The sequence below is a fragment of the Macaca fascicularis genome, chromosome 4 (assembly GCF_037993035.2).
Source record: "Macaca fascicularis isolate 582-1 chromosome 4, T2T-MFA8v1.1".
Taxonomy (NCBI): Eukaryota; Metazoa; Chordata; class Mammalia; order Primates; family Cercopithecidae; genus Macaca; species Macaca fascicularis.
In genome coordinates, this window is record NC_088378.1 from 42,857,501 (window position 1) to 42,882,752 (window position 25,252).

General features: G+C 40.7%; 1 protein-coding gene across 8 annotated transcripts in view; it reads left to right on the top strand.

Moving 5' to 3' along the window:
• ECT2L (epithelial cell transforming 2 like) overlaps positions 1–25,252 on the top strand; it is a 111,705-nt gene that overhangs the window by 17,020 nt on the left and 69,433 nt on the right. For all 8 annotated transcript variants that reach the window (XR_012433488.1, XM_005551975.5, XM_005551976.5 and 5 more), the window contains 2 exons: positions 664–776; positions 21,817–21,979. Coding sequence is in view for 7 of the 8 variants with exons in the window: in XM_005551975.5 (XP_005552032.3) it covers positions 664–776; positions 21,817–21,979 (276 nt within the window). In the remaining variant the exon portion in view is untranslated. The remainder of the gene's footprint in view (positions 1–663; positions 777–21,816; positions 21,980–25,252) is intronic.

The following is a 25,252-nucleotide window of genomic DNA, read 5'->3' on the forward strand; positions in this document are numbered from 1 at the left end:
CTTGTGAGTTCAGCCTCATTCACCGGGAAAGGAGACTAGACCAGGCTGGGGCTAAAGCCTGACCTATGATAAGAACAGTGAGTTTGTTATCTCTATCTGAGCAAAGCTGGACCGAAACCCAGGTTTGGGGGATTCTGGTCCTTAATGTATATCTTCCCTAGAGACATGTCTCTGTTGGCTATTAAGTGATACTTACTTTCATCTTGGTGGGTGCTATGAAGATCCAGGGTTGTAGTTAGTGAAGTTATACCTACCTCAAATGGTCCTGTTCTCACAATTAAATGAGTGTAGCCCGTATATGTGTTCAAGATGAAATGTATGGACTCTGTTTCCCTAGGCCACATTAGCCTAGGTAGAAACAAGATCCAGGAATCATTACCTCTTTGTTTTCCAGAGGCCCTTCTTGGGCCCCTCTATAATTACATCCCTGCCAGTCCTTCCCATCAGCCCACCCAACAAGTCTGGGCCTGTCAGTATCCCTGGGTAAAAAGTTTAACCTGAAAGGAGAGACCTTTCTCTCTATATGTGAAAGCGCTGTGTGAACTGTAATGCACTCTGCAAATATTAGCAGTGAGGTTGCTGGTAGATTGTCTAAAGATTGCTTAGCAATTAAAAACATTGAACTGTACAGCAAAATGCCACTTCCTCCCCTCCCCCTTATAGCTCTTTCAGGAAAGAGTGGCTCTTATAAGTCATTGGTTTGACCTCTGGACTAACAAGCAACGTCAAGAATTCTTATTCGCGATTTTTTTAAGATGCACTAAATCACAGTTAAGGTAAGTGTAGCCTAATGATGTAATTAACAGTGATTCTTAAAGAAAACCATATATAAATGTTTATATAACCTTTAAGAGATGTTTTGTTCCTAGGGGAAAAAAAAACCAGGCAATTGATATTTTAAGGTTTATAAACAGACTCTTCCAGTGCCTGCTTTCTCCTTTTCTCCTTGAGGCTAAAGTGGAGCCGTGGGGGGATTTAACGCTTTCATACTATGGTGGGACTGTTTCATGTTGGCAAAAACACAATGGCTTCAGTCAGTGAATTTTTAACATTCTCTTAGCATATTAAATTTTCCTTGGAACCATCAGACAGACGATATATTGCAAGTAGATGTCTGGGACATAGGTAGGCAAAATCATTAAATGAATGGATGGATCTAAAAAATATACGACAAGTGACAGTGGTTGAAACATTTAGGAATCTGGGCAAGACTTATACAGCCCTAGTCAAGGATTGCCAAGAGGGTTCTCTTTCTTTTTCTTCCCCTTCCCTCATGTTATATCTGTAATTTACTTTAAAACACTCAGCACAGACAGTGTGACATCTGTGAGTTGAAGTTATGCCCAGGGTCAGCTCATGTTCTGGTCAGGAATGAATACCCTAGGAGTCATTAGCCAGCTCTAGTTTGGAAGGTCAAAATACCTGAGTTATCAGATACTTTACTAATTAGCATAGCAAATATCAGGCATTATTCTCAAAACAACCTGTGGCTTGTTAACTAGCCAGACGAATGTTAGAAATGGATTCTCTTTTGTGAAGTTAAAGGTATTCAAGATATGTGTGGACTGACCGAAATATTCTAGAGAGCCCTCCAGCTTGCCTGGATGTGGCTGAAGAATCCAGCCAGGCTGGTAGCAGGTGTGTGGCAGGATGCTTTTCCAGCCTTCAATGCCAAATAAATGGCCTTATGTTAGTCTGGAGGATTTCTGGTAGCCCGAGGCCAACAATGAGGGTAAAAATAATAGAATACTGTTTCTGAAACATTGTCCTTTCGAATGAACCTTTTACCCAGAGGAGAGAGAGCTGGGACTTCATCAGGCCTACAGAGGAGACTGTGTGAAGTTGTTTGGGCTTATTTACTAATGTTTGTTTAGAAAAACTCTAAGTATGGCATCATTTGATGTTAGGTACTTTCACTAGAACTTGGTGGTGAGGCTGCAGGAGAGGGTAACCTTCGGATGTCTTAGATAGCCCGCAAAAGTATCTGAGAGTTGTGCATGACCAAATTGGCGTATTTTAGGTGGAGCACTTGCCTCTTGTTCTTTCTTACATGTTTTCCTGCCAGTCTCTTTTGATCAGTCATTTTTTCTCTCCTCCTCACGTGTCGGCTACTCCTGCATCTGTGGGTGCAAAGCAGATTGTTAATGGACTCTCTCAGTGGAGTCACTGGAAGGAGACAGGCATCTTTCTGGCTCTGTTGAAAGAGGCTGCAAAGACAGGGCACGGATAAACGGGCCCTTCAGTCAATGTTGAAATATCAGGGGGAAGAGACATTTTATGATAGTCATTGGCTATGTTTCCTTTTACTCCAACTTTGCAGCTTTCAAGATAAGAAAATAACAGACCAGACGTCACATTTATAACCACTTTGTGCGTCGTGTTCTAGGCTCAGGTATCATAAACCAGGCAATTTTAGTCGTGACCACTGGAGGTCATTAGAGATCTTGTGGTATATTTTGAAGCAGCTTAATTTAGGCCTGGCATTTTGTCACTGGAAATTGCATCCTTTGTCTGGTAACTGAATTCTTTTTTCTGAGACAAAAATATAAAACTAACCTGTTCAGTGAAAGCGTTTTTTTTGTTTTGTTTTTTTTTTTTTGGTTTTTTTTGGATAGCAGTAGCATTTCTTCAGAGAGCAGACTGTATTTCACAGTTCCATGAAATTCCATGATCATAACCACATGTTTAGACCATTTCATCACCCCACAAAGAACCCCCCTACCCATTAACAGTAACTTCTCATCTCCATCCCTCTAAATCTGGGCAAACAAGAATCTACTTTCTGTCTCTATAAATTTGCCTATTCTGGACTTTTCGTATAAATGGAATTAGACAGTATGTGGTCTTTTGTGACTGGCTTCTTTCACATATTATAGTGTTCTCAAGGTTCATCCATTTTGTAGTACGTATCAGTACTTCTTTCCTTTTTATTGCCAAATATTATCCCATTGTATGGATATGCCATATTTTATTTATCCACTCATCAGTTGATGGACATATGGACTGTTTCCCATCTTTATTTACAATAATTATTATAAATAATGCTGCTATGAACATCTGTGTCCAAGTTTTTGCATAGGGATGTTTTTATTTCTCTTAGCTATACATATAGGAATGGAATTGCTAGGTCCAATGGTAGTACAATCACTTTTTAATTATTAAGCATTTCTTTTGAATCATTTATTCTTGTAGTCTTGCCTACCCAATAACTGTAAATAAGCTTGTTAATAAATGAAATACATTAGCATAATTTGAATGCTTGAAATCTTTATATGTAAGCTAGGCTATATTTGTGCAATACCTTTCTTTCAAGGTAGAGAGACCATTGTTTTAGATGTTTTGTTTTATAATTTCCAAATAATTTTTGTTTTAATTCAGTTATAAACAGGGTATTGCAATATTGGTGGGAACTGTTATCACAACTGTCTTTAAAAAAATTCTTAATCTCTATGAGATATATTCAAATATCTTAGAGTTTTCTTTCCTGTCCTAATAAATATTCCCTATTGTTAAGTTTTAAGATGATTTCCTAAGTGGAATTTTATTATATTTATTTAAAGGTTCAGCTTCTTAAACCATCCTTCTGGCAAATTCTCCTTGCCACAACTAAAATGTCCCTTCTCCTGGGAAGCCTTCTCTGCTTGTCTTTCATGCCCAGCAACTTTATATCTCAATTGTGGCTTTTCCTCAGTACGGTATGGCCCCGTGTCATCCACATGACTAATGGTTTCCAGTGATGTCTTTCCCCTACCACTTGACTAGGTTGACCTTTCCTGTGACTCCTTAAAGGAAACTGGGTTGCTTGTGTCTGTTACACTTGGAGAAACCTATGAGGAGTCTGAATCAGTCTCCTTGCCACACTGGTTTAACCGGTTTTGAATTGCCTCTGCTTAGTGCCTGGTAATTCCTTAAACAAAAGCCTTTGGTTCCAGAGCCGGAGCTGCTCAAACTTGCAGCTTTCCTCGGTGGGTGGGGCAGCATCCATGCAACTGCATTCCCTAGAGGGGGAATGCATTGATCCAGGTGTGTATGTGCGTGTTTGTGTGTGTGTGTGTGAGATAACAAACAGCCCATGAAGGATTCGCTCTCGTCACTTTTCTCCATCAGAGCAGACTCGAAATGGGGTTGGAGGGCAGAAAAATGTATCTACCAAGGTGTATTAAGAGAGAACAGCCCCGACTCCCACTTCCATTCTTCCTATGCAGCCTGCGAGGGCTCACTTGAGGACGTCTGTCTCAGCCATGATCTGTGAGGCAATCTGGTGCGCAGTTTTTCAGAGACAACATACTCCTAGGTTAATTTTAAATATAGAACAGCCACATCACTCTCAGTTACTGAATGTCCATTTAAAAGGAGAATATTTCTGTGTGGAAATGGTGAAGATATTAAAGAAAAAAAAAGTGGAATGAAACTTGATGAAGACAGTAAAGCAGACGTTATTGAGAACCATGGAGATAGTAGATAGCTGTAGGGACTGCTGCATGGGGTCAGGGGAGAGAGATTGGGCTCAACTTCAGATGCAGCATGGACAAGTGGGAACGGATAGCCAAGGAGCAGGCTGGGGCCAGTGGATGGAAAATTACTCAAGGAAACATCAGGGGTAAGCGGGGATCTGAATACACTGACCCAACAGGACTCTTGCTGAAGACAGGCCGGGATGCTCAGAGAACACCTGGGGGAGGGTGGAGGATGAGGAACCTGATAAGATATCCAGGGTGGGGGTTCTTCCTAAACTGACTTAACAGGGCTCTTTACTAAAACAGAATTTTATAAGGAAGTGCACAGGTGGGTCAAAGGGAAGTTTCAGAAGCTTGACTAAAGTTTGGTCAAGCAGAGAATCTTTGTCAGAGAGGAGAGGGGAGTACTCAAAGTGTAAGTGTACACTTGTATCTAAAACGACTGTTTTCTAAATATCCAAGGCAAGTCTGGAAATTCAAGTCATCTTGACTTCCTTCCCCTTCGCCGAGTATTCTGCATATGTTCCTGCCCTTCTACACACGTGGGCTGGTTAAGGACAACCGCATGAAATATTAGCATTTGCAATTGGGATGGTTTTTAGAGGTGAATGATGCTTAAAAAAAAAAAAAGAAAAGAAAAAGAAAATCATTGAGTTTTAAAAGGAAAAAGCAAAAAGCGAAGCTCTTTGATTGGATGGATGGAGGGAAGGTTATTGGCCTATATTAGACAACATCCACTGGCTTGGAGTTCTCACTCCCATTTTGTGAGTGTGTGGAGCTGCTCTCTCTCCCTTTCTCATGTTGAGCTTCTCTGTCTACCGCTTGACACCACCTGACACTATGTGACATGCAGGACTTGTTTCTTTGCTGTCTGCCTACCCCACTAGAATGAGGGCTCCATGACAGCAAAGACTTTGGTGACTCTTTTCCTCTCTAGCACTTAGAGCCATACCAGGCACATAGCAGCCACTCAATAAATGCTTGTTGAATGAATTCAGATATCTAAAGCACTCCTAATTCCAAAAATGACAAAAAGCTAATCAGAAAAAAATTTTCATTTGGTAGCTCTCTAGGAGGAAGGAGTTTTTCAAAATATTCCAAGTTTTAATTAAAAAAAAATTAGCTGGGTGTGGTGGCGGGCACCTCTAATCCCAGCTACTTGGGAGGCTGAGGCAGGAGAATTGCTTGAATCTGGGAGGTGGAGGTTACAGTGAACTGAGATCGCACCATTGCACTCCAGCCTGGGCTACAGAGCAAGACTTCATGAAAAAAAAAAAATCCAAGCATTAGAATATAGGACATTACTAATACTTTGCATCATTCAAGTTTTCATTATTTAATTCAAGGTGGCTGGAGAAATCTTTCCCCTTGTCTTTCTTCAATTCCTGTTTACAGGGTTAGACACTGTTGACTACTGGCCCAGCCAAGTCATTGCACATTCCTCTCCTTCTTCCTGACAGAAACTCTGATTTTTCCCCCCAGGCATTCTATGCTTCAGGGGTGGCTGGTAAGTAACCCCACCCTGCCAAGGGTGGGTCAGGGTTGGACTAAATTTATCATGATCACTGCCTCCCCTGGTTGGTGTCTGCTTTAGGAAAGGGTGTGTAGATATTAATTCTGCCCAAGGAGACGTAAGGGTGGACGGTCTTCTTGCTGAAAGAAACTTAAACAAGATTTGAGGATGAACATCTTCTCTTCCGTCCTGCTAGCTGTGGTCACTGTTGTGTGAAGACCAATGCTCACCGCAGTTAGTTATTTGAGAACTATTTTTGGGACAAGCCTAAGGACCAAAGAAAACAGTTGAAGATGGCAAAGTGAAAATAAAAGAAATCCTTGATGACATCATTGATTCCTTGAATTTGCTAAATCTGAAGCTGCCATTGTTTATAGTGAAAGGAAGAAAAATAGGTTGAGAATGGTCCATAACAGTCCATTTATCTAGTAGTCACTTCTCTGGTCATCTCAACTCTCTAAATTTTATCTGAGAACCATGAAGGGAAAAACAAAAACCTTTTAGCAGTGAAATAGATTCCTTTTACACACAGGAGAAAGGCCTTCAGACTCTCATGCATAGTTTAAGTATTTAATTAATTTGGGATTTCAATAAAGTGATTCAGAAATGAGTTATACATACTTCTAAGACCACGATACATACGTTCAGTGCTTTGAATTTGATGTCGACATTAGCATTAGGATCTGCTATGATGCTTCCTTCTACCAATGGGAAGTTCATAGCTGTTGAGAAGGGATGGTCCCTCAGAATCACTTGGAGTTTGTAAAACAGATAATGAGCCTCACCCCTAGAGATTCTGGCTCAACACAATGGAATGGGGTGGAGGAAGCTGTTTTTACAAAGTTCCTCAGGTGATCTGGTGTAGCCAAGGGTCAGACACAGGGGTGGGTGACCTGAAAGCCCCAAGGCTTCTTCCATCTCTTGATTCTACTCCTCCTTGGAGTCAGGAACACAGATCACATGAACTGTCTCGACCCTTCTAGTCTCAGGTGTAGCCAAGGGTCAGACACAGGGGTGGGTGACCTGAAAGCCCCAAGGCTTCTTCCATCTCTTGATTCTACTCCTCCTTGGAGTCAGGAACACAGATCACATGAACTGTCTCGACCCTTCTAGTCTCAGTGCAATGAAACAAAATGATTTGTTCCAGTTCTGTGGGTGCCTTTTTCATTTTGCACTTGTGATGCTACTTACTGGCTTTAGAATGTGTTTCACTGTAGGCAGCCCAAAACTTGACATCAATAATGAAGGACATATTTTATTCTCACATCATTGAAAACTCCAGATATGGGTCTTCCTGCAGCTGAAGCTTCTTGCAGTGCTTCCGTAGTGAAGCCAATGGCTTGTTTCTTCCTGTGCCTGTTCTGCCTCTGTAGCCACGGCTTTCTCATTCCATTCCCTCAGATGTGTCCAGAAGAAAAAAACCATTTGTTTGGGCTTTACTCTGATCAGACTCGTTTAGGCCCATGCCCATTTCTGGCCACTTGCTGTGGCCAGGGGATTGGCCTATACGTTGATCATATGCTTTTCAGAGCTGTGGTGTCAGCTTCTTTAGAATTATGTGCACTGCCGAATAGAAATTGGGGTTATTTCACCAACAGAAGGGTAAGTAAATGAAGCATGACAAAAGCTAGTTTCTTCATTTAGCATTGAACAAATATTGACTGAGTAGCTACCATGGAGCAAGCACAGTTCTGAGTGCATGGGACTCAACAGTGAGCAGAGTGGAAAAGGGCCTGCCCACTGCAGTTTATATTCAGTAGAATAAAACTAAGATAGAAAAAGGGTGAACCCTGGAAGCAGCCAGACATCAAAGCTTCTAGCCCTTTGATGGGGAAGCCGAAAAGGCTCCACTGCTGGTTTTGAAGATGGAGGAAAAGGCCATGAGACAAGGAAGGCAGGCAGCTGCCAGGAGCAGGAAAAGGCACTGGGACTGACTGTAGCCCAGAGAAAGTGACTTGAGACGTCTGACCTCCAGAACCCTAAGATCAGTCTGTTGCTTTAAGCCACTACATTTGTGGTAGCTTTGTTTACAAATTTGTTAGAGCAGCAACAGGAAACTATTATAAGCAGTGATTTTCTTTTTCTATTTTTCAACGTTTATTCTTTTTTCAATTCTTATTTTAATTTATACACATTTATTTAGCCCCAGCCATGCTGCAAGCACTCTGCCAGTTGCCAGGGACAGAGCAGTGAACAAGACAGTAGTGGAGACAGACATTACATGGTGAGGGAGGCCGGGTGCAATGGCTCACATCTGTTATCTTAGCACTTAGGGACGGAGGCCAGTGGATCACTTGAGCTTAGGAGTTCGAGACCAGCCTGGGCAACATGGTAAAAACCTGTCTCTACTAAAAAATACAAAAATTAGCTGGGTGCTATGGTGTGTGCCTGTAGTCCCAGCTACTTAGAAGGCTGATGCAGGGGAATTGCTTGAGCCTGGGAGGTGGAGGTTGCAGTGAACTGAGAATATACCATTACACTCCAGCCTGTGCAACAGAGTCCCTGTCTTAAAAATAAATAAATAAATGGTGGAGTCTGAAAAAGGACTGGGTCAGCAAGAATAAAAACATAAAACAGCGCTTAGATTACACGGTAATGCACATCAAGTGTAAAGAACACAAGTTTCAGCAAAGGTTGTGAGATGGCATTAAGCAGGAGTGCTCAATGAGTGTCAGTCAGCCTCCTAAAGGGACGTGTTTGGGCAGCAGGAATGGTTGTTGAGGAGATGGGGAGATCCTGGCTGTACCCCAGACATGTCACTCTAAAACTCCACTATCATCACCTGATCTGGTTGCCTGCGTTGTTGCCAAAATAGTTTTCACCAGCCACAGGACTCTAACCCACTCTACTGGTTTCAGTATTTCTGGCTCCACCCCCCAGAACCACATCACCTCGTTGGCCCTAAATTATTATGAACACATAGGAAGTCAAACTGCAATTACATAACAACAATATGTCTGTGTGCATGCATTATGCGACATTTCCCATGATCCAAGACCAGCCTGGCCAGCCTGACATAACAAAGAAGTAGCTATGACTGTGAGAAGTGACAAAGGAAAAGTAAAGGGACCTCACCTAGGCCAGAGGGTCAGGGAAAGCTGCCCTGAGGACGGGATATTTACACTGGAGTCTGAAGGACGAGTAGGAGTCAGACAAGCAAAGACTTAGAGAGTGACTGTTCTATCTAGAGGGGACAGGATGTGTGAGAGCCTTGGTTCTTCTTTGCCTGCTCAACACCAATACCAGGCTTTTGTAGAAGCATTAGAAAATACAGATAGTGCCGGGCACAGTGGCTCACGCCTGTAACCCCAACACTTTGGGAGGCTGAGGCAGGTGGATCACTTGAGGTCAGGAGTTTGAGACCAGCCTGGCCAACATGGTGAAACCCTGTTTCTACTAAAAATACAAAAATATTAGCCAGGTGTGGTGGGGGACACTTGTCATCCTAGCTGCTAGGGAGGCTGAGGCAGGAGAATCGCTTGAACCCATAAGGCAGAGGTCACAGTGAGCTGAGATCATGCCACTGCACTCCAGCCTGGGCGACAGAGCAGGACTCCATCTAAACAAAAAAAAAAAAAAAAAAAAGAAAAAAGAAAAAAAGAAAAGAAAAGAAAATGTAGATAAGTAAAAAGAGGGAAATAGCCATCACCAATAATCCAATGATCCACCACCATATACAGCCTTCTTTTTACACTCCTGTGCATTCGTATGACTATATATGGATCCGATTAGACCAATTATCCAGAATTTTTTTTTCAAAGAAACTTCAATCACTCTCCTTATTGCTTTAGCCATATCCAGTTTTGCTCTCCCGTCCTCTGAAGACTTCAGCACATGGTTCTTCATTTCGTTTATATCCCAAACCCAGTCATTAGTATGTGTGACACTGGCATTCATGAGGAAAACCCACTTCACACTCTGGACACCCAGTTGGTCTTATCACCCAAAATGAATTTTTCTCCCCCAGCCTTAATCAACGACTCCCACAATAAATGCATTACAGTTAATCCAAAGTCACTGATGGAAGCATTCCCTCTTCTCCCAGTTTGCCTGTTCAGCTATCCCCATCTTGATCGCTGTTCTACTCACTGACCTTCCAGTCCATGGGCTCCTCTGCTCTCTGTCAATCAGCCCTTTCCTTGGTACTTAACTTGCCTGATCACCCCACTTAGGGGCCATGGCCTGCCATGTTAGTAATTCACATTCCAATTCTCTCAGCTCCCTTACTCAAGATTTTTATCACATTCATCTTCCAAAATCCTAGTCTGAAGACCTGAACCTTTAAATTTCTCCCCTACATACATACCAGCCACTAAGAATTACTAGAGAAAACCAACAGCAAGGTAGATTGTTTGCTAGAAATTATTTTTTATTTTGGGAAAATTGAAGTTTAATTAAAACTATAATGATATAGGCCAGGCACGATGGCTCATACCTGAAATCCCAGCGCTTTGGGAGGCCGAGGCAGGAGGATCACTTGAGGTCAAGAGTTTAAGACCAGCCTGGCCAACATGGTGAAACCCTGACTCTACTAAAAATACAAAACACAGCTGGGTGTGGTGGCAGTTGTCTGTAATTTGGGAGGCTGAGGCAGGAGAACCTCTTGAACCTGGGAGGCAGAGGTTGCAGTGAGCTAAGATCACATCATTGCACTCCAGCTCAGGCAACAGACACTCCATCTCAAAAAAAAGAAAACCAAACTATACTGATCGAGTTTGGGTATTAGTTCCCACCCAAATCTCATAATGAATTGTAATCCCCAATACTGAAGGTGAGATCTGGAGGGAGGTGTTTGGGTCGTGAGGGCAGATCCCTCATGGTTTGGTGCTGTCTTCATGATAGTGAGCGTCTGAGAGATCTGGTCATTTAAAAGTGTATGGCACCCTCCCCCAACTCCCCCACTGTCTCACTCTCTTGCTCCTGCTTTCTTCATGTGACGTGCCTGCTTTCCCTTCACCTTCCACCATGATTGGAAGCTTCCTGAGGCCTCCTAAGAAACCAAGCAGATGCCAGCACCATGCTTCCTGTAAAGCCTGCAGAACCATGAGCCAATTAAAGCTCTCCTCTTTATAAACTACCCAGTCCCAGCCAGGTGCAGTGGCTCACACCTGTAATCCCAGCACTTTGGGAGGCTGAGGTGGGCGGATCACAAGGTCAGGAGTTCAAGACCAGCCTGGCCACCATGGTTAAACCCCGTCTCTACTAAAGAAACAAAAAATCAGCCAGGTGTGGTGGCGCATGCCTGAAATCCCAGCTACTGTGGAGGCTGAGGCAGGAGAATCCTTGAATCTGGGAGGCGGAGGTTGTAGTGAGCTGAGATCACACCATTGTACTCTAGCCTGGGCAACAGGGTGAGACTCTGTCTCAAACCAAACAGAAAAAAAAAAAAAAAATACCCAGTCTGGGGTATTTCTTTATAGCAACACAAGAAGGGCCTAACACATATACAAACAATATAAGGGACCCTGGTATAGTCAGCACCCATTTTTAATAATTATCAGCTCATGGTTCATATTATTTCATCTATTTTCTCGAAGTTGTAACCACCCTATATACCCTGGGTTATTATTATTTGTTTTGTTGTTTTTTAGACGGAGTCTCGCTCTGTCCCCCAGGCTGAAGTGCAGCAGCACAATCTCAGCTCACCGCAACCTCCGCCTCCCAGATTCAAGAGGTCCTCCTGCCTCTGAGCCTCCTAAGCAGTTGGGATTACAGGTGTGTGCCACCAGACCCAGCTAATTTTTATATTTTTAGTAGAGACGGGGTTTCACCATGTTGGCCAGACTGGTTTCAAACTCCTGACTTCAGTGATCCACCCTCATCGGCCTCCCAAAAGTGCTAGGATTACAGGCATAAGCCACCACGCCCAGCCCCCTGGTTTATTTTAAAGCAAACTGTAGACATCATGTCGTTTCATACTTTAATATTCCAGTACATAACTTTTTTATAAAGGACTATTTTTTAAAATCTAATCACAATTGCATTATCGGCCTGAAAAAATAATTTCTTAGTATAATCAAATGTCTAGTCAGTAATCAATTTTCCTCAATGATCTCATAACTTACTTTAAAAATAATTGCTTTAACTCAGGACCCAGTAAGGTTCACAAATTGCAACTGATTAATATGACTTCTAGATTTCTTTTAATGTATAGGTTTTCTCCCCTCTTTTTCTTTTCTTCCTTGTCCTGTAGAGTTTCCCACAGTCTATATTTTGCTGATTGTAACCTTCTGCCTCCCCTTTTCCTGAAAACTGGTAGTTTGAGGCCTGATGAAAGTCACATTTGATTTTTTGATAAGAATACTTTAAAGGTGGTGTTTTGTTCTTCCTTCAGAAGCTGGCGAGTTCCAGTGGTTTTTCTGTGTGCTGTTAGATGCCATTGACAATCTTGGCATGGGTCCACTGTTTCATTAGGGGTTGCAAAATGTCGACATACTACCTCGTCATTCCTTTTCTGTTTACTAGTTAGCATACTTCTATAAAGAGAAACTTTCCCTCTTTAATGAGGTGCTTTCCCCTGAGGTAGAGTTCATACAGGAAAGACACATGTTGATTTTATTTACCAATTTTCTAACCAATAGCTTGGTTTTATGTCATCCTCCAAAATTGATCACTGAGTTCTTCGTAGTATTATAAACTCATGAACTTAAGTATCTTATGTTTTAATCCATTTTGGTTATTTTCTTATTGGTATTGAAATTGTGTTGTTCCTGGCCAGGGGAGCCTCCTCAAGATAACGCTTGAGTTCTTTTGACATGTTAATTTCTCTTCTTCTTTTTTTGTTTTGAGACAGGGTCTCACTCTGTCACTCAGGCTAGGGTGCTGGCTAAGTTTAAAAAAATTTTTTTTTGTAGAGATGGGAGTCTCACTATGTTGCCCAGGCTGGTCTTGAACTCTTGCCCTCAAATTATCCTTCCACCTTGGCCTACCAAAGTGCTAGGATTACAGGGCATGAGCCACCACACCTGTTTGTTTCTAGTAGTTTCTTTTCTTTCTGGTGTGATAAAATCTTCTGGGCTCGTCTTGTCCTTTTTCTGCCTCAGACTTGGGATCACCATTTCTCCAAGGAGCCCTGTTTCCTTTTGGTGGGGAATAATATTTGGTATTAGGTATTGCCCTAATAGGGCACTCTTGTAAGTATCTTATAAGGTTGTTCAAGTTTCTAGGAATTTTTAGTACACAGAACTAGAAAATAACTTTAAAAAAAAGTTACAATGCATCAAGAGTTCAGATCCATACTCTCAATTCAAATTCAAGTCAACAGGATTTGTATTGAACCTTTCTGTATTGCATCCATATCTCCTTTCTTTCACATAGGAAATCTTGGTTCCCAATGACATTAACGTAATTACTCATTTTGTTTGTTCCATAATACATGCAGAACATTCCCAAAACAACAAAACCATCACTACCACTCCCTATGTCATTACTGAAATCAGTTAAAAATAATTTTTGCAGTTCTTATTGTCCTTAAGGTATGCCACATTTAGGGACATAGAGTCAAATTTCTGTGTTTTAAAATGGAATAATCCCAATCTGTATGGTTATTCAACTAACTCAATACACAATTAGGTTGGTTTCATTTTGCTTTTGAATTTTAGGGATTGCTTTTATCAAATCCAATTTTGTTTGATAATTTAATATTAAAAGACATGTGGTTACAGAAGTCACATCTAGAAAACAAGGTGTATTCAGAAAAGTCTAGCTTCTACCACTGTGTTCTGTTCCTTCCTTCCAAATCACTCTATGACAGGGGTGGACAAGCTTTTTCTAAAGGGCCAGATCGCAACCATCTTAGGCCTCGTGGGCCCTGTGATTCCTGCTCCAACTACTTAGCTTTACCAATGCAGTACGAAGCCCACCATAGGCAGTATGTAAGTAAATGGGTATGGTTGTGTTCCAGTAACATTTTGCAAAAAGGGATGTCAAAAACAAATGGATACAGTCCACGGGCCATACATCTGCTCTAGAGTCATCGGCAGGGACTGTCCCCAGATCCCCAGTTTCAACTCACTACTCACCCCATCCTAAACTGGTTTCTGCCCTTTTAAGTCCATATGGCTGAATCCAGAGGACTCTTGGATTTTTTTCAGTTATCTTGCTTGTCCTCTCTGCAGTTTTCAGTACAATCAAGTACTCACTCCTCGAAATGACAATCTTCCTGTGGATGCCATGATAGAAGATTCACCTGGCTTCCTCCTACCTCTCGGTCCTGTCCTTTCCACGTTGTTTAATGACAAATCCTCTATGTGTAGTTAAATGCGGGCATTCCTCCAGCCTGTGGGAACTCTGCTTCTCTTTTTACTCTGTGCTGTCTGTGTAGAGCACTTAATCCATACCCAGGCTTTTATTTAATATTTCTATAACAGTGATCAGGCAATTTTTATCTTTGGCCCAGACATTGCCTTTGAGTTCCTAATTATATATCCAACTGCTTACTTGATATTTAATTTTGAATGTCTTGAAAACACCCCAAAACAACACGTCCAAGTGTGTACAATCGTCATAGGCAAAATGTGACTATATTCTCTATTTTAATAATGGTACCACCAGCCATCCAGTTCTAAAAGTTAGAAACCCAAGAGTCATCTAATCATCACTTATCAATTTACCCCCAATATCTCTCATGTGTTCAATTTTCTACATCTCTATCAATACCACCTTAGGCCAACCCACCATTATATCTGGCCTGGGCTATGGCTATGGCCGTGGTCTTCTAATTGGTCTCCCCATCATTCTGGACTCTCCCACCCCTCCCTGTGCAGTCAGTGTTGGCTTCTCAAATGGCACTGAGACCATGTCATCATGCCCCTGTTTAACAGTTTTAGATTAAAAAATTGTAAACTTTAACATGGCATCTAAGGCCCTGCAGGGATATGGCTCTGACCCCCGCTTCAGCTTCCCCTCTTCCCTCTTCCTCCATAGTTCCTGGTGCTTCAGCCCAACTCACCTTCTTCCAGCTCTTCAGGGATGCCATGCTGTCTTTGCCCTTGACATTGCCCTCTACCTAGGAGGCTCTTCTACCTCCACTGCCCTCTTCTCCAAGTTGCCTTTAACCGACTTAGCTCCTGCAGGGAAGCCTTTCCACACATGTACTTTTTCTTCAGAAGATTAACTACAGTTGTAATTTCACTGTATTAGATTTTTTAAAAAATTGGTGCTGTCTTCCTAACCATACTGTAGGCTCCATAAAGGCAGGAATTGTGTCATTTTGTTTGTTTGTTTTTTGTCTCATTAAAACCCCAGAATATAAGAAGGGATTCAAAATAATGTTGATTTAATAAGCGAATCAGTGAACTGTACAACCACAGTAAACATGCACATACCAATTTAATGAAACAATTTTAGATCATGTATTCCTTTGAGAAGAGGTATTCAAACTGCACCCAAAAACTATAAATCTTCCCCCCAGAAAACACACATAGGTGCATAGATACAAAATTTGCCAGACATTTCAGGAACTTTGTATGCTGCATGAAACTCTCATATGGATAATAGTGCATGAAACTAAGTGAAATGTCTTCAATTTTTTTTATCATTTTTAATGACTTTATAGTATTCAATGGTCCAGATTTTGCTTAAGATTCTCTAGTTTTCCCTCCTTTGGTTTCAAGTTTATTATCCAACTTATTCAGTTTTCTCTTAATTTCAAAAACTATGTATTTTTTACTTCAAATGTCTGTTGTTTCTTTTCCAAATGAACATTTCAAACATTCACTCCTACTATTACCTTGACTTCTCTTTGAATATTTTCAGCATGTTTATGTTAAAATCTCTTGGATAATTTCATTACCTTTAGTTCTTGAGGTGACAGATCCCTTGTTTGTTTCATTTGCTGGCCTTCCCTCATGGTGTTTTAGTCTGAGGTTATTTTCCACGGGGAGGATAACTGCCCTGGGTTGTGGAGGCACATGGGGTGGTTCACATGTGTATCTTCCTCTCTGGGAACCCCTTGGGTTTCTTATTTTCTCACCAGCATTTATGTTTCTATGGTAGCTCAGGGTCTCTAATGTGCCAGGAGATTTAATATGGACTTAAGCCCATGCAAGGTACAGGCCTGTTCTGATTTCCCCCAGGTCTCCCTTTCCTGTAGCAGCCCAGGAGACAGTGTGCTTCCTTGCTTCTTCCCTACAAGGTGTGGACTCCTGTCAGTAGGAAAGCCTAGCACTACTCATCAAGACTGGGCCCAATTCTTCTGTGAATTTCTCAATTTCCGCTCCCATTTGGTGTCCTTGTGTTTTTTTTTTTTTTTAATTTTATAACTTGCTGATTTCTTTTTTCATTACTTTTCCATTTGAAGAGATTATGCTTTATAATCCCAAGCTTTTAGCTGTTTGAAATTAGTTCATAGTATAATAGTCCATTTCACACTGCTATAAAGAACTGCCTGAGACTGGGTAATTTATAGAGATAAAAGAATTAATTGACTCAGAGTTCTGCATGGGTGGGGAGGCCTCAGGAAACTTACATCATGGTGGAAGGGGAAGCAGGCACATCTTACGTGGTGGCAGGTGACAGAGACAGAGACAGAGACAGAGAGACAGAGAGAGAGAGAGAGATTGAGAGAGGGAGAGAGAACGAGAGAGAGGAGGAGGAACTGTCAAACACCAGTAAAACATCGGATCTCATGAGAACTCACTATCACAAGAACAGCATGGGGGAAACCACCTCCATGATCTACTCACCCACCACCAGGTCCCTCCTATGGAGATTAAAATTCGAGATGAGATTTGAGTGGGGACATAAAGCCAAAGCATATCACATAGATTCCTCTTTCAGCTCAGTCTACTGATTTCTAGGAAGATTAGATTTTATAGATATGCCATAACTTATCTCAGACATTTAGCTTGTTTTCCCCAGCTTTTGCTACTATAAACAACACTTAGAGGAACATCCTTTAGCTAAATCCTTAGACATATCTTTAATCACTGTTTTAGGAAAAAACCCTAGAAGATGAATTGCTGGATCCAAAAGCATATTTGTATGGCTGTTGATATTTGTCACTTGTCAACTTGTCTTCCTTTTCATGCAATTCAGGAGTTGCACAAATGCCTATGGTTCCCCTTGCCCTTGTGTCATCTCCTTTTGGCCCCATTAAAATATGCACCAGAGGACCACCTGAGGTCGGGAGTTCGAGACCAGCCTGGCCAACATGGTGAAACCCCGTCTCTACTAAAAATACAAAAATTAGCCAGGCTTGGTGGCACGGACCTATAATTCTAGCTGCTCAGGAGGCTGGGACAGGAGAATCGCTTGAACCCAGGAGGTGGAGGTTGCAGTGAGCAGAGATCATGCCACAGTACTCCAGCCTGGGTGAGATGGCAAGATGCCATCTCAAAAATAAATAAATAAATAATTAAAAAAAAAACAAACAAAACAAAACCATGCACCAGGGACTGAAACTGGGGTATGAACAGCATCCCAGACCCTGACCAAGCCATAAAACTGTTTGTAAAGAAGCCACCAGACAAGGCTTAGAGGTGCTGCCTAGGCAACCAGAAAACAGGGACCTCTGCCAAATCCACTCTCCCCTCCACAGGCCTCTCTCCAAGCTGTTCCCCTAGTCATTTTCATCACAATTTTGGCAGCTTCTTTCTACTTATCAGAAATTTAAGAGCAGAGAATTAAATTCAAGTCCCGCATTACTAAGCTTTGTTATTTTTGCAAAGTACACGTTGTACATTCAGTGGCACACTGCAAAGCATTATCATGAATTATTTAAATGAAACCATCCTTGTCACAATAAATGAGCAAAACACATTTTTTCACTTTCTTCTTACATGTTGTTATTTCTCTTCACGGATTTCTTACTTTGCAACATTAACTAAAATATGATGAGCCCCGCAATGTCATTACTACAAACTACCCTACCTTAGTTCTGCTGATCATGTATTTTTTTTTAATGTGACAAAAGCATTTTTCTTTCTTCTTAAGATTCATTATACTCAAATGTGTCCTTGTAGCAGCATAGAATAGGAACAAATATGAAATATGTATAACCAAGGTTTACTTTTGGAAGTAATTCATATTCAATTCTCATTTGCTTTGCTGGGATGGAACAATAGATGCTGTGAGGTGGGAAGGTAGTAGACATGAAAATCTAAAGATACTGAGACCCTTCTTTGGAAAGGAGGCCAGAAACATTTCTGTTTTGCCTCATATTTTATTAATCTATTTTATAATTCCAAGTAAATGAGAATAAAACTTATCTCAAAGGCTAGCAAAATGATCCTAAAGTCTCAGGCAATGAGGACAGTAATTCATTAGAGATTAGCTGTTCTTGGCATTGCCACAGTCTTGTTCAGCTTGAATGTTAATCTCTAAGGAAATTACAGTTATTACCTGTGCTTTATTGTTGATACTGACAAGATCCTCAAGTGACACTTCTGTCTGTGGATACTACATGCTACCAGTACAGGCCCGACTCCATTCTTTGCCCCTGTTTACACACACACACACACACACACACACACACACTCTCTCTCTCTTTCCTTACAACGGCATGCAAACAGGTTCATTTTATGCCACTCTGTTTCATCTCAGGATGTGACAAGGCTACCTGGACAGGGATTAAAAAAACAGCAGTGACTTAAGGCCAGGGGAGGAGGAACACAGAAAATAAATCAGCAATCATTAAAACTTGGAACTGAAGCAAACTTTAAAAAAAAATATTTTGGCCACTTAAAAAAAACTTTTCATTTTGCAATAATTTTTAACTCACAGAAAAGTTGCAAGAATAGTACAGATAATGTCTTTATCCCTTTTACCTGGACTTCCTCATTTAGTTAACATTTTAATAGTTATAGCTGGGCACTGTGGCTCACGCCTATAATCCCAGCACTTTGGGAGGCCAAGGCAGGCGGATCACTTGAGCTGAAGAGTTCGAGACCAGCCTGGGCAACATAACCAAACCACATCTCCACTAAAAATACAAAAAAATTAGCCAGGTGTGTGGTGCATGCCTGGAGCCCCAGCAATTTGGGAGGCTGAGGTGGGAGGACTGCTTGAGGCTGGGAAGCACAGGTTGCAGTGAGCTGAGATCGTGCCAATGCCCTCCAGCCTGGGTGACAGAGCCAGGCCCTGTCTCAAAAAAAAAAAAAAAAAGTGAACAGTTTAATAGCTAACATTTTACCATTTTTGCCTTATTACTTAGAATCACTTGAGAGTAAATTACAAACATGATGCACATTACCTTAAGGTTGTCAATGTGTTTCCTAAAACACAAGGTGTATACACTGCTGAAAAATCAAAGTACATCCAGCATTACCAGGAAATCAGCACTGATACAACACTACATCCACCCTGCAGACTCCATTCCCATACTCCTGATTGCTGCAGCAATGTCCATTATAATCACACTTTTCCTTTTGGTCCAGAATCCAGCCCAGGGTTATCTACTGTATTTAGTTTCCATGTCTCTAGATCCGCCTTCAATGTGGAGCAAATGCTCAGGTTTTCCTTGTCTCTTATGACTTGATACTTTTGAAGAGTACAGGCCTGCTGCTTTGTCAAATAACCCTCGATTTCTGGTTGGGTGATGGTTCCTCAAGATGACGTTCAGTTTATACCTTCTTGGCAGGAACAGCGTGGAAATGATGCTGTGTTCTCTGTGGATTGCATCGGGGGGCATAGCATGTCAATTTGTCCCACAGCTGGTGATTATATCCCTTGGTTAAGATAGTTAATTATTAAGTATTTTGTACTTAATTTATATTTAATAAATAATTTTAAAGTATTTGATTAATTTTAAAGTAATCAAAAACTATTTTAATCTATGTAAATATCCTGTTTCTTATCAAGCTTCACCCACTAGTTTTGGCATTCATTAATCATTCTTTTTTTTTTTTTTTTTGAGATGGAGTTTTGCTCTTGTCACCCAGGCTGGAGTGCAGTGGCGTGATCTCTGCAACCGCTGCCTCCCGTGTTCAAGCAAATCTCCTGCCTCAGCCTTCTGAGTAGCTGGGCTTACAAGCATACACCATCATGCCTGGCTAACTTTCATATTTTTAGTAGAGACAGGGTTTCACCACATTGGCCAGGCTGGTCTCAAACTCCTGACCTCAGGTGATCCACCCGCCTCGGTCTCCCAAAGTGCTGGGATTACAGGCATGAATCACTCATTAATGATTCCTATTTGAAGCAATTATTAATATGATGGCCTCCAAGAGGTGATTTCCTAATTTCTTAATTCCCTCTGCATGTATTAATTGGTGTTCTGTTATGAGGTAGTTTTCCTTCTCCCCTATTTATTCATTCATTCATGGGTATATTTATATCAGTATGGACTCAGGAATGCCTATTTTATTCAATAGGCTATATTACATTAATTATTTGCTTTGAAACTCAAATTATTCCATATTTTGCCGGTGGGAGTGACTTTATTAATAAATTGGCTTCTGTATTCTTTTGGTTAAGTACTTCCTTATTTTCTGGTGTCAAGATATTCCAGACCTATCTTATACTTTCCTTGTCCCTACCCTGGTATCAGCCATTTCTCCAGTAAATTCTGGTTTATTTTATTAGGAAATGGAATTGAGAAACCAATATCTGAGTTTATGGTGTGTTCATTGCTTTTGGGATGTCATTGCTTTTAGGTGCTCTAAGATGAAATATATGTACACACGTGTACATATACAGCCATCTGTCTCTATTTGTGTATCATTCATTTATATACATATTTTAAAACATGAGATTTTACAGTGATATCTCCAATTTCTCTCCAACTCCATATAGATTAGTCTAGCTTTCCTCCTTTACATATTTGTAGATCCTTTTTCCAAAAGTGAGAAACCTAGCTCCCATAATCTTCAAATCTTTCCCAACCCCCTGTAAACAACCGATCTTCCAGCCATTCAGAAGCCATCGTCTCCTTCTGCCCTTCTGCACATGGCTATTGCCCCACCGAGTCTCTCCGCACTCTTCCCGTAGCCACGCCAGGCTGAGCAAACCCTCTTACTGACCCGTAATAGCACATTATTCTTTTCTATACCTGCTACCCATTCGGGACAAATGATTGGCATTTCAGAATATGGCCAGCTTTGTGTCAAAAGAAGGATTAAATACATCACATAATATAATGTGTCAGCTCCAGTGGGGAAGAGAATTTGGTCTTATAATAGAGGCAGCCACTCAAAGGGAAAAAGAAATTTCTTCTAGAAGCACTGGTCTAAAAAAGCAAAAAAGTCCACACACAAGAAAATCTCAGTGAATATATCTTTGCTTTGAATTTCAACTCCATTAAAAATCTTGGGTTCAGTTTTAAATTGATAGTGAAAAGGTTTTATAGTCTTTTTCTGTTGAAAATCACACCAAACTAGGTTTACTCGAAGACTGTTTTCTTCCTGTAAATTTTAGATATTCTTGTTATTTGTCTTCCTTTTTAGAATGGATAATTCAAAGCGAATACTTTTTTTTTTTTTTTGAGACAGAGTCTCACTCTGTTGCCCAGGCTGGAGTGCAGTAGCATGATCTCAGCTCACTGCAAACTCAGCCTCCTGGGTTCAAGTGATTCTCCTGCCTCAGCCTCCCGAGTAGCTGGTATTACAGGCACGTACCACCATACTCAGCTAATTGTTCATATTTTTAGTAGAGACAGAGTTGTGCTGTGTTGACCATGCTGGTCTTGAACCCCTAACCTCAAGTGATCCGCTCACCTTGGCCTCCCAAAGTGCTGGGATTACAGGCTTGAGCCATCACACCCGGCCTGAATGTTTTTTAAATCTAGATTTATGTTTTGTTAGGATTTTTTATAGGTAGAACACTGGAGGAAGATCAATGACCAATATTTATGCTTTTTAGTCAATTTTAGACATTAATGTTCTAAACTAAATTTCTCTTTCTTTTTAGGTTTGTCCAAGACTGGTTTTCAGAAAGGATGCAAGTGGCCAAAGTGGATTTCTCTACAGTGTTACCACGCTTCATTTCTCTATATATCTTTTCCTTTCTGAGTCCGAAAGATTTGTGTGCAGCTGCCCAAGTCAGCTGGCCCTGGAAGTTTTTAACTGAACAGGTTTACTATTTGTCACTTCCTAGTAATAGGGCACAAGTACAGCTGTAATCTTAAATGAGGCTACTAGGGTAGCTCCCTTCCCTGAAGACAATAGCTGAGGGTACCTGATCCATCCCTTACCCTTGAGAGAAAAAATAGGGATAAGTGAAATAATGTATTTCTATAAATAAATAAGGCATATAGACTAGTCCAATAATTCCTGTTACTTAAAAAATCTTTAAATACTCCATATAATTATTTAGAAAACATTTTATCTTGGTTAAAGAAGTTCACTTTCTTTTGAGACAGAGTCTCGCTTTGTCACCCAGGCTGGAGTGCAGTGGCGCGATCTCGGCTCACTACAACCTCCACCTCCTGGGTTCTAGCGATTCTCCTGCCTCAGCCTTCTGAGTAAGTGGGATTACAGGCGCCTGCCACCACAGCTGGCTAATTTTTGTATTTTTAGTAGGGACGGGGTTTCACCATGTTGGTCAGGCTGGTCTCAAACTCCTGACCTTGGGTTCCGCTTGCCTCGGCCTCCCAAAGTTCTGGGATTACAAGCATGAGCCACCGCGCCCTGCCAAGAAGTTCACTTTTCTTCATGAAAAATGATATATGCTTTAGATTTTGTATATTATCTCCAATAACTCAGCTCTAGAAACTGCTACACAACCACAGCCTCAACTGATCCCTTATTGTCTAACATCTGTTAAAGAACATACATTGAGACCTTAACAGCAGTTGAAAGCAGTTAAAAGCAGCAGCTGTTTAAAATTAACATCTTTTGCCATTAATTCTGCCTCTGGGCTGTCCCTTTTCTTGTAAAATATTTAATAAAATGTAACAATATACATACTTTTTTTTTCAGAGACAGGATCTCATTCTATCACCCAGGCTGGAATGCAGTGGTGCCATCTGGCTCACTGCAACTTCTGCCTCCCAGGCTCAAGTGGTCCTCCCATCTCAGCCTCTAGAGTACCTGGGACTATAGACATGCACCACCACGCCCAGCAAATTTTTGTAGTTTTAGTAGAGATGAGGTTTCGCCATGTTGGCCAGGCTGGTCTGGAACTCCTAGGCTCAAGAGATCCACCCACCTCGGCCTCCCAAAGTGCTGGGATTACAGGCGTGAGCCACTGTGCCTGGCTTAGTCTGTTTATATTTCTGTACACACTTACATATTTGTGTTTAATCTATCATTTTACTATTTTTTGTTTGTCGCATTTAGTTTTTTCCCTCTCCCTGTCTTCCTTTGCGTTAATTAAAATTTTTTTTTCAGGGCGGGCACCGTGGCTCACACCTGTAATCCCAGCACTTTGGGAGGCCGAGGCGGGCAGATCACGAGGTCAGGAGATCAAGACCATCCTGGCTAACACGGTGAAACCCCGTCTCTACTAAAAATACAAAACAAAAAAAAAATTAGCCAGGTGTGGTGGCGGGCGCCTGTAGTCCCAGCTACTTGGGAGGCTGAGGCAGGAGAATAGCGTGAACCCAGAGGCAGAGCTTGCAGTGAGCAGCGATCGGGCCACTGCACTCCAGCTTGGGCGACAGAGCAAGACTCTGTCTCAAAAAAAAAAAAAAAATTTGTTTTTTCAATTGTTAGATTCTTTAACAGTTATTTCATGGTTACCACAGAGATTATAACATATAACCTTGTATTAATATTATCTTACCATTTCTAAGACAATGCAAGGAGCTTAGAACCCTTTAACTTCATTTACCCTCCTCTCAGTTTCCATGCTTTTTTGTTAAAGATTTTTATTTTATATATACTAATAACTAAGAGCCTACTGTTGACCAGAAGACTTACTGATAACGCTAACAGTCAATTAACACACGTTTTGTATGTGTATTATATACTGTATTCTTCAATATGGCAAGCAAGAGAAAAGAGATTGTTATTTAAACATTCATGAGAAAATATATTTACTATTTGTTAAGTGGAAATGGATCATCATAAAGATCTTCATCTTCATGTTGAGTAGGCTGAGGAAGCTGAGGAAGAAGAGGAAAAGGAGGAGGAAGAGGAAGGGTTGGTTTTGCTGTTTTGGGGGCGGCAGAGGTGGAAGAAAGCGTGTATAAATGCACCCATGCAGTTCAAACCCGTTGTTCAAGGGTTAAGTGTGTAAAATAAACATATATAACACATAAACACTTATCTCACAAATCTTTATTACTATTGTTTTATGTAGTCAATATTTATTCATATATGACCATATTTTTTTCTGTAGCTCATTTTTTTCTGTTCCGCATCTCCTAGTTTCCATTTGGGATCATTTTCCTTTTACGTTCTATTTAATATTACCTCTAGTACAGGCGTGCTGCTGATAAATTCTCTTAGTTTCTGTGTGTCTGAAAATATCTATTTCATCTTCATACTTAGAAGATATTTCAGTAAGAAATCTGAATTCTAGGTTGGCAGCTAATTTTTTTATAGAACTCTGAAATATTTCATTTTTTTTTTTTCTTGAGAAGTCAAGTTTTATTGTTGATCCTTTAAAGGTAACATTTATATCATCTCTAGCTGCTTTTCGGACTTTTTCGTTCATTTTCAGTAACGTTATTGTGATATACCTAGGTGTGTTTATGTACCTTGTTTTTGTGTTTGGCTGTGATTTTTGAGTCTGAGACTTAATGTCTTTCATCAGTTTTGAAACATGCTCAGAGGTTATTTCTTCATATTGATTCCGCCCCATTCTCTCCCTTTTTCTCCTAGTATTCCAATACTTATAGGTTGGAAAGATTCACCATGTCTCATAATTTTCATATTCTTTTATACATTTTCCATTTCTGTGACCTTCAGTATTTCAGTCTGGATTTTCTTCAGACCCATCTTTCAGTTTACTAATTATTTCTTTAGCTAGATTCTAATCTGATCTTAAACCCATCCATTGAGTTCTAAATTTCAGTTATTATATATTTTCAGTTCTAGAATACTGACTTCTTTTGCCAAAATTTTCCACCTAGTCATTTATTTTAGATATATTAATTATAGAGTATTTATTTCCCCAAAGTTCATATCTGATGATTACAGTATTTGGATTGCCTGAGGATCTCTCTATAGTTACTAAAAACCAAAAACAAGACCGAATTCTTGTCTATTGTATGTTCTAGTTAATTTTGATTGAGTACCGCATACTGAGTATACAAAATTGATGTGATCCTTTGAGTCTCTGGGTGATGTTATCTTCCTCCAGAGAGAATTTACTTTTGCTTCTGGCACATCTAGTGCTAGGAACAAATCATACAAATCCAGTCAAGGAATGAGATATTTCAAAGCTGGTTTCAGTCTTT